The 10,538-nt window shown below is 41.6% G+C and overlaps 1 protein-coding gene across 11 annotated transcripts in view; it reads right to left on the bottom strand.

Moving 5' to 3' along the window:
- Positions 1-520: 520 nt before the first annotated feature.
- LOC121328601 (polyhomeotic-like protein 2) overlaps positions 521-10,538 on the bottom strand; it is a 68,332-nt gene continuing 58,314 nt past the window's right edge. For 5 of the 11 annotated variants that reach the window (XM_041273415.1, XM_041273420.1, XM_041273421.1 and 2 more), the window contains 6 exons: positions 5,743-5,951; positions 4,853-4,985; positions 4,484-4,613; positions 3,038-3,182; positions 2,436-2,697; positions 521-1,725 (listed from right to left, as the gene is read on the bottom strand). In XM_041273415.1, the coding sequence (XP_041129349.1) occupies positions 1,571-1,725; positions 2,436-2,697; positions 3,038-3,182; positions 4,484-4,613; positions 4,853-4,985; positions 5,743-5,951 (1,034 nt within the window). In that variant the 3' untranslated portion in view covers positions 521-1,570. Of the gene's footprint in view, positions 1,726-2,435; positions 2,698-3,037; positions 3,183-4,483; positions 4,614-4,852; positions 4,986-5,742; positions 5,952-6,255; positions 6,279-6,717; positions 6,821-7,187; positions 7,537-10,538 lie in introns of those variants that run through there. The other 6 variants (XM_041273419.1, XM_041273426.1, XM_041273425.1 and 3 more) reach the window with 4 other exon arrangements.

The raw sequence follows: 10,538 nt of genomic DNA, 5'->3' as shown, positions 1-10,538 counted from the left end.
AAATTAATTATTGCTGATTATAATTGGGTTTAATACATATACTGGTGGTGTTTAGGTTAATTTGTAATATTATTACTTACATTCAAGTTTGTTTATTTTGCAGGTTTAAATGTATAATCAATTTTACACTATTTTAAATTGTATGAAATCTAAACTAAAAACATGGGTTTCTGCTGTTGAAGCCACGTGAAAAAGCACAACAGAAATCTTTATTTAATGTAAATATTTATCTATTATAAAGCAGTGAACACCATAAATGTTACCAGTATTTCATAACATTGTATTACTTAAGGTAAGGAGCAACAGACCAGGTGCAAACCTTTGGTATGTTGTTTTAGCTTACCAGGGGTGATGATATGATGGGCTCCTTCAATTAAAAAGGTTTTTTTGGGGCAAGGGTTGGCAGGGAAGTAAACCGAGCGAGTCCAGGATGATGATGTCAAAGTCGTTGTCTTCAGGAGGCACAAGCCATGTTTGTGCTCCTGAGTTGGAATGCCCCCATAATTACAAAACACAGACCTAAAGTTTACTGAACTTTATTTTGTTGAAAAAGGGTGGAATGTTTTCAGAGTCATCTTTGGAAAGCAGCAGTACTTTATTACATTTTTAAAAAGGGAGATCGCACTACTGATGGAAAAATAATAATACATACGAACAACTCTGCAGCACTGTGGGAGAAAACAAAAAACCAAGCAGGTGGGCTGGTCCTACCTAAACTAGAGTCTACTTGCTCCTCATTTTCAGTGTCCATGTGGTAGAGTTGGTCTCTTAAGGGGGGTTGTCTGAAAATAGTTAACACAAGCCAGCACCATGGTGGAGACATTTCTTACAGCTGAAACCCAAGTGGACATAAAACGGCACACTACTGTGAATTTCAAATAAATGAACCCAAAGAGGGGGTGGCTTCACACAACTGAATTCTTACTGTAAGAAATGTCCTGGAAACCCTGAGAGTGTAGACAAGGGATCTGGGCAAGGGGAGGATAAGAAGGGCAGGGGCAACCACACACAACTACTACAATGGATAGACAACCTCAAGCGAAAATCCTTATACAGGACACTGCCAATGAGCACATATTACCTGTGTATAACTATCCCTCACCTGTAGGAACCGTTTTTTTAAATAACAACAACAAAATAAAAAAAAATTAAAAATCACCATCACACTGTATAAAACATTAGCATTCTGGATGTCAGAATCAAAACACCACAGCAACCATTTCTACAGGGTAGAAATCACAAATAACCAAAAATATGTTTCTCAACACCCCACCCCCCCAATCCCATCCTGGCTTGAACTTCACTGGACGTGCCTGTGTTCTTTAATGTCACGTGTGTATCAGACACAAGATAGCCCTTGTTTTGATCATTGATGAGGGTGCTTGCTCTGTAAACGTGCTGAAGGCTCTGAAATACCATCAAAATAAAAGCTGTCCGTGTCGCACATACAGTGTAGCAGCATACCCGTGGCACTGATGCGTCCCCGTGGTTTGCTTGTGTCGAGACGGCCGGCGGCGTCGCAGTGGTGGGGTTGGTGTGCGTGAGGGGCGGGCCCCCGAGGGGAGATGGGCTAGGAATCCTTCAGCAGGCAGATGCGGGCGTAGATCTTCAGGGCAGGCCCCAGTTTGATGTTCATGGCGCTCATGAGGTGGTCCTCCTTTAACAGCAGCATGGCCTGCCCGTCAATCTCCTGGGAACGAAACTCATCTGCGATCTCCTGGCAGCCTGGAGGGTGAAGGGAAAGGAGAGGTTAGGAAGTGGTGTGAAGTGCGAGGAGAGACTAGGAAGACATGTGCCATATTACTACAATAATTAGACTCTACAGGGACTAGCTTTTTTTAAACCCAACTATTATGTTCAGCAAGACCTCAAAATGTTTGATCTTTTAGACAATTACCCAGAGAACAACACAGACACACAATATATTTACTGTAAATGCAAGAAATTTCTTTACTGTTCCAACTCAACATTGTAAACCACAGTAAGCTTAAAAGTTAATTTTATTATTTAAATGTTGAATGCCACCAGATGGCAGCAGAGGTCTTTCTAGTCCTGGCTCAGGGTATTACTGAAGGGAATGAAAGGACATGCCCAAAAAAAAGGAGGAGGTGTATAAATCTGTGGAACTATCACTGGGCTTAACATTTAAAATAGAAATAAGTGAAAAGCTGCACTTTACAATAGTCCAGGGCTGTCTCTGCACTGAATGTATGCCCTGGTACCAACAGGTTGTAGCAGTAACTACAGGCTGTAAAGGCAGTCCTATTAGTGTTGGCAGTGTTTTTTTTTCGGAGGATGCCACACCTGTAACATTTTAAAAGGAGGCTCACATATTTCCAACATGGGCTTACAAGAAAACTACCAAAAATGGCAAAACCCTATGGGGCAGTGAATGGGCTGCATGAGATAGCTGTGCTTGTATGGGGTGCGCTCACCGGGCAGGGAGCGGATGAACTCGTACACTTCTTCCACGTTCCACTTGGTGGGGTCACTGGGAAGGAAGTGCTGTGTGAGGAGGGGCAGCTCTCTCCCTGCGGGACCCTGTCTCCCGGGAGCAGTCCCAGAGCTGGCGGCAGACAGTGGAGAGGGGGGTTCCTCATAGCTAGAGATATCCGAGCCCGGGCTGGACTCCTGGCTGGGGTTTGAGGGGAGCGGAGAGGAGACTGGCCCGCCCAGTGATTGCAGTGTGGCAGGCTGCTAGGACAAAATAAAAAGCACATTAGGAGGCGTGAGGAAGGGAATGCATTGACCGATATCAATAATTTATCAATTCATTATGGAACTGCAACACAATGTTGACATGTTAATAAAAATATCACAATAGCAATTTGCAATATTATCTACATTAGCACACTTGAAGTGTTAACAGTTGGCTGCTGTAATTACACATTGAACCTCAAACAATTAAAAAAAATGATACCATATTCATCTTAATATCCCTGGATTTGTCCTAATCATCATTGTATGAAGTATTGTTCTTCAGTGCATACACATGCTCCCCTCCTTAGTGCCCTGCTTCCTGTGCTCAGCTAGTCACCTGCTTCTGCGTCTCCTGGTTCAGATGCTGCAGACTGCTCTTGCGTGACCTCCTGCGTCTGTGTTTGGGACCGTCTGATTTTGGTGTGCTTTTACTCCTGTCCGGATGGAACAGGCCCACTCGTTTCGTGCAGCCGACATTGTACCTTAAAGAGAGGTATTAACTATTAACTTGCATATCACCTTGATCCTGTGTTTATACACAGACTTGTATAATGAGGTAAGCAGTATTCAGCCAGCCCTGCTTGAGGATGGGACATGTGTTTACCACACTATTTTACAGTTGGCTTACTAAACATCTTGGCTTTTCCGAACAGATATTGATCCCCTCTTCAAAAAGCAGGTGAAAGGTTTTACTAAGGACGACATCCCAAGCCTCAAATGTTACATATCTATTTTTAAAATGCAGAATGACTGGGTGGGATATTTTACTCAAATAATTTTGCAATTGTGACTGCCAGCATTCAATGTGAGCTAAAGACATGATGTGAATATGACCGCTGTCAATTAACTGGTGAGGATACAAATTCATGAAAAAAACTCAGTCCTACACAGGGGCTCTACAGAGATACTGCCCAGGTAAGCAGAGCTGTATCAATATATCCACACCAAATGACAAACTTGAGCAATGGAACAAATAAGCAAAAAGAATCCTGGGTGCCTAAGAATTATTATTTTTTTTTTTTAGTTCAACAATATTTATGCTACTTTAAGAACATTTAACAGACCACTAAACAGCTGCTTTAATCTGTGCTTTGTACATTCAGTACTGGCTCATGCATTCGTGGCAATCCCTTCCTCACGCCCACACACTTTTACAGCTCTTTCATTCCCAGGCCCACCTCCGAGTTATTTGTATTTACTGGAATAGATGCTTTACACACAAGGCCAGCTTGCTTAGCTCTACTCACAGCTGTGACTCAAGACTGGTCTTTTCTGAATTTCATGCTCACATCTTGGGTTGGTGAAATTTAAACCACACAGAATATAAAACTCATTAAACGGCACTGGAGAACGAGGGTGTGCAGTCTTTGCTCTGGAGCTCCTGTTTCGGCACCGTGTAAGGGAATATGGTTTAAGAAGGAACACAAATCTAAGAGCTTAAAAAGAAACAATTTCAATGCAAACTAAATGTCTTAATTCCACAATCTCCGCTTTATATTTAGGTTTTGATACTGTTGGTGTGTGTAATATGATGTCACAAGGCTGTCTGTGTACAGAGGTTTGACAGAAGGGGTTTGCCAGTTTGGAATACTTGTTTAGCTTTTGGGTCTGCTCCACCCTTGCATGTTTACTGACTCAAGGATTTACTTGGGTTCTGCAATTGTAATATACAGTCTTGATTAGTTTTTGGAAGTGTAATTTGAATTTATATATACTAAAACAGGCGTGTGCATGGCTTTTAAAACACGTCACTGAGATTTTTAATTACAATGGACCTGCTTACCTCTTTGCACAGGCCATGGAACAAAACCTCTTGGACCTTTTGAACTTGTAAGCAAAATCAACTCTGCCACAGAGCTCACACTTCAGCTTTGGGGCATCCTCCTCTTCCTCTTCCTCCTGATCTTTTAAATCTGGAAACCAGTTACAAAAAAATATTTAAGAAGCATCCCTGAAAACAGCAGCAGGATTTATATAAAACGACTTCATCTGACTTTTTGCTTTGTTCATTTCTTAATGCTCGGTCTTCGGTGACAAGAGATTACGTCATGAACACATGCAAAGACAAAAGGTGTGTGTTTATTAAAGTGTGTCTCCCCCTCTCTCAGTTCCAAGCAGTGTCTGGCACTACCACTCCTCTCCTGACCCTAACCTTGTTGTGTAAGATCCTCCATTTCAGAGTCTGTGGTATTGGGAAGGTTGCTGTGAGGGGTCTTCTCTGGGTCTGACTGGAGCTGCTGCTTCTGTTTCTTCAGGTTCTCGATGAGCTGCGGGGGGCGAACCACCTGGAAACAAACAGGTTTCACTTCGATTAGTCTGCCTTTTAGTCTTGTAGTATGCACTTTAACTACAGTTTGCAGAGGCAAGACATTATGTAGAGAACTGGACTAAGCAACAACAGCAAACTCCCCTCTTCCCCGCACAGCCTGTGTCAATTCCCTTGGAACCACAGCAGGAAGCTGAATATTGCTTTGAAACGTTGGGATGAGACTCTTGGCTTTGTTTCAGCAATTCTCAAATGTCTGGAGCAGACTACAGCACAGTATGCCTTTGTCTGTACAATGAACACAAATGTAACTCCCCCTAAATTGCCACAAGGAGGCACTGTGTCCCATTTCATAAATTAGGGGCAGGGAGAACAGTACAGCTTTGTTGTTCTTGTTAGGACACCCTTTGGCATTTGCTGGTAAAACATTTTAAAAAATAAACCCCACAATACTCCAACCCACCCACAAATATTCAATTTAATGCTGGACGCAACTATGTTGTAGTAATTTATAAAACAGCGATTGAGGGTTTCCTATGATATCTTTTCTTACTGGTTACAAACATTCCCTAGATGTTTAGTCCTAGGAAACCAACACCCCATGTCTCTATTCATTAACCCTTTCACGCATAGCGACCTCATATGGGGACAGATTTTTAAGTCTTTCTAGTCTTTACAATGGGACATATGGAAGATGCAAATCCATAATGAGCCCATATAAAGCCCTGTTGAATATTTAATGCGTGTCTCGAGTTAAGTGTTTGCAACAGACTCACAGGGAAAGGCTCAGCCCCCTCCTGGATGACAAAGCCCTCGATGACGTGTGTGAGGATCTGGGGTTTGACGATGGCCTGGGGAGGCTTGTTCTCCCCGTTCTGTGGCGCGCTCCCTGTGACTGTGGAAGTGCTGTTCCCGTTCCCCGAGGTCATGGCTGGAGCAGAGGCGCCCCCTGCCTTCACATGCACTCCTCTCTCCTGAGCTTTACCTGCAGAGACAATCAGGTTAGGAGAAAAATGGTACAATGACTCCTTCCCTATCTTCATTTAAAACCTCACCTATAATCGCCAACCTGACATTCAGACCATGACGTTTGCATTAATAAGTGAGAAAAAGCATGTTGAGAAAGAACTTGGGTATTTAATGTGCATTTCAGTGATGACAAAATGTATCAAAGCCACATGTTTAGAATATGGTTACAATTGCATGGATTTGAAGGCATGATTGCATCATGTTACTATATCAAATTCAATCCACACAAAAAAGTGTAGGCAAACAAAACAACTAGTCACCTTGAGTATCAACTGAACCTCATTAGAGTGTTGTGATTCAACCTTTTAGGAGGCTGTACCTTCAGAGCCCCAAGAGGAAAAAAAAACAAAACGCAAAAAAACACAATACAGGTGTAACAAAAACTATTACAGAAAAAAAGACAATTTCGATTTTTGATAAGTGGAATACTGTGCACATTGTCTATGTTCACTGCGGAATAACAGAATACGCATGGGTATTCCAAAACCTTTGAGCTTACAATTTGTATTAAAGGGAGGAGACAATAATAACACTGAAAATCATTTGATGCTGAAATTTTGATTTTTAAGCGACGACATTACACTCTTTTTGCAAAGGAAAGGGAAACTTCCTGAGGGATATCCAACCCCACACTCATAGTAACCCAGTGCTAGTCTACCATCACACAACACCAGATTCTCACCAACACAAAAACGCACATTATGATGAATCGTAATACATACAACACGTTCCTTAGCTGGCCAACAATGAACTCTCCATACGCTGTTCACGGCTGAATGCACGTCGATCCAAAACTAGGTAACTCACATTATCACAATAAGTGCATAGTTCAACAGCTCAATAAAATGAGTCTCTTCAGCTACTACGAATGCACAATGCACAAATAAATACTGCGTAACGCGTTACATTTCCAAAGTACGTACCATATTGTGTCATGTCTAAAACACAACGCAATCGCAAGACCACATTCCCACGTGAATTTCCTTCAATCAACATAATACTTCTGAGAAGATTATTAAACTCGGGGGACAGCAGCAGAACTAAAAAGACAGCTTCCTCAATTCGGAAACAAACAAACAAAAAACAAAAACAAAAAAAAAACGCACAAACTCTCTGTGCTTGCAAAACAATCGCGGCTCAAATTACAATGTGCTAAAACAAATCCTTCTTTCATGAAAAAACATTCACCGACCTGTGTTACTGTTCGTTTTCAGCAAGTCAGCAGCCCAGCCGTTCGCCGTTACAGAAATCCCAATACTAAACATCTGGGAATGAATCCTAATACACTCGACAAGCAGCACACGCCTTTGTTCCGTTCAATAATTCCAGACTGCTCGCTTTCCTTTTCAACAACGGGTTAACTGTCGGGGAAAACAAAGCGACTGGAAGAGGGACTTCACACGCGATATTCCAAGAGTTGCATGTTCCATCCCAGGTCACAATACCAGAGCAGACAGCGAAAAACTTTTAGTTCTGGTGTATTTTTATTTATTTGGTAAATCTTTCCCTCACAAGCCCAAGAGACCTTCTCTAATGCGCTTTGTAAGGGGGAACTGAATAGGAAACGCTGCGACTCGCCCATTGGCCAGCTGCGTTGGTTTGATCAGCCAATTGCGACACGGTTCTGCTGGCAGCTGGCGGATGTGATTGGAGTGATTCACTTGAAACACAGAATGTCAGAGACGGGGGCGGGGATTATTTTGGCCGACTGCACTGAAATGCGCAACGGAGAAAATTCACTTGGTTTTAGTTTCCCGACGTGGACGGCGTGTGTTACCCACCCACACACAAAGTCAAAAATCCATGTTTTAATGCTTTGTGCCCACGGTTCAAAATATATAAGCTATAGGTCCATTATATATAAAGGGTATATACAAAGGGTGCACGTGAGATAACATTTTTAAAACGTGTATTGTTATTTGGTATTGATGTGGTTTAAACTTTGACCTGTAATTTCGTTTTTAGAAATGTTTTGTCAATGGCATGCATGTTGCATTTCATGTCCTAGATTAAATATCTAATTAAATATCTAAATAAACCTTAATTTTGTGGATGATAGTTTTCACTTCACAGGCATATTGTATTGCTGCCAGTAGCTGCACAAAACATTTCTTCCTCTAAACAACCAGTATCCCTGTCTCTAAACTTAAAGCCATTAACATACAAATATTTCTCTTCATCCCTGCTGTTACACGACTAACATAAGTGTATTTGGGTTTTCTTACTGTAGACTCTGTCAGACAATAAGAAACTACCAGGATAATTTCTACAGGCTCTAGTAACTGATAAAATACACTGTTCTGGCTGCAAGGCTATAAAGAAGACATTGATTTTTGTCAAGGGCTTTCTGAGAAATACACAGAATACCAGAGAACAGAGACGCATTTACCTTCTGGAAGAGGTGAAGCAACATGATTCTAGTAGAAATTCAGGCTCCGTTTTTAACTTTTAAACAGGTGCGAGATATGGGATGGGATTCCCAGGGGGGAGCCCAGCGTAACGGGACACTGCAGCAGCCGAATGTGATAATGTGGATATTGTGTGGATTACAGATGGATTAGGAGGCTCCAAAGTGACTACGATTAGTTCAGGCCACGTCATGTTTGATTGGTACTGGACGGGGTTGTAAAAAAATCTATTTAAATGAATGAAAAAGTTCTGGATAATAACTAACTTTTTATTTTTGCATCAATGATATAATTCTAGCAATCAGGTTGGGCCTTTGTTGGTTCAGGGCTGTCCGAGAATTTTTTCAATTTTAAAACCACATTATATTGCATTTATATCACTCTCTGAAAATTAACTGGTTTTGTTAGTCAGGAATCTGAGGGTCTGTACTGTAAGCTTGGTCATGCTTGCTTGTGATCGGTCCTGTTTAAGTGGGTAAAGCAGCATGGTACAGGTTTTTAGAAGTAGGTCACCATGACCCACGGAATGTAGAATTGCACCCCACCGTAACACAAAGTACGATGTGGCTTGTGCTTTCCAAAATACAGCTCTCCACTGCTCAGTAACATGAAAATGTAGATCACCTTGACCTGTATTCACCATGGGTTAAAATCCTTTACAAGTGTGATTCTGTAAATCTGGCTCACAGTGTCAGTTCAAAATGAGAAGTACTGCTAGCTTACAGTGAGGTATGAAGCCGTCCACAATATGGTTGCCATTTTAGGGTTCCATTACATTTGCCTATGGAAAATATGAAGACAGCATCTCAAACAGTTTGAGATCCGAACCACTGATGCGATGGTGGCAGACTTACAAACAGGATAAAACAGAAACTTTCAAATCAGAACCAAAATTGGCTGCAGAATCCACTCAATAGTTCTGAATGTTGAAATACTAAAGAAACTTAAATTTTTCGACAATGTTTGTCATTGAAGTTAAGATTCTTTTAGTATTTCTAAATCCAGTCTCATCTCTGGATAGTATGTTTTCTATCGCAATGTTACAAAAGAAAATAACATCGTTACACAGCCTCAGCTGAAGTGTGTAACCCTGCGAGTAACTTCCATCTCTCAACAGTCTGTATCGCCAGCCGAGAGCCAGGCTGGCCTCTTAGGCAGCAGATCAGAACCTGATAACACTTTCTGTGGGGTCATAGTTACAAGAAGCATGTGTTTCATTGCAAGTGTCCGGTTTGGGGAATTTAACTTAAGAATCCTAGAAATATATTGCTTTTTTCCCTTGCGCATTTGTCAAATTCTCCCATGGCTTTCAGGCAAAAAACGTTTTGAGACAGCACGTGAAATCTGATTCAATACATATGGTAACTGTTCATCTGAGCTGAAATTATGCAGAGGTTATTAAATTCCACATAGGGGGGCTGGCATGAAGGAGAATTGAATTTCTGTGGGAAATTGTGATTTGTGAAAGACCTAGGGTCATTACTTGGTAGCTGAGTCTCAAAAGAGTAGTAGCCTAGCTGATTTTTTCATTATTTGGATAAGAGCTTTCTTGCAAAGTCCCTTCTCATTTTTCTATAAACCGTTTACTTCACTTTCACTGGTGAAGTCGATTTATCTTGTCACCACACAATACACACAATGGATGCAGCCCTATGTGCAGTGGACAGTTAAGATTCTGCACAGGAAGGAAGCATGTCTATAAATCAGAAAAACTACACAGTATGTGTCAAAATCCTTTAAGAATTTTTAGAGAAAATATTTTTAATTCAGCAATTTAAAGAAAGTAACTTCAAATCCCACCAATCTTTGAAAACAGCATTGATAAAATTCAGGAGGAATGTACCATGCACTCCATCTTCAGCACAAGACTTAAAACCCAGTAACCCAAAAACTGAAGAGTTGAACCTTTTGTCTATGCCGTCCATGCCCCAGATGCACCTGCCCTTCCACCTGCCACACATGCCTTCTTATCCCTCTAGCACCCCTGCCCTTTGGGGAATACTGAAGCTAAACCCCTCTTCCCTAATTAGAGCCACTGCTGTCACCGTCTCGCAAGAGCGAGAGTTGGACAATAGACGCCGGGGCGTGACAGATTCACTCTTCCGCTTGAGGGGAGAGACAGCGCAGAGAAGTCC

Source organism: Polyodon spathula, chromosome 16 (assembly GCF_017654505.1).
Source record: "Polyodon spathula isolate WHYD16114869_AA chromosome 16, ASM1765450v1, whole genome shotgun sequence".
Taxonomy (NCBI): Eukaryota; Metazoa; Chordata; class Actinopteri; order Acipenseriformes; family Polyodontidae; genus Polyodon; species Polyodon spathula.
This window is presented reverse-complemented; position numbering and strand designations above follow the sequence as displayed.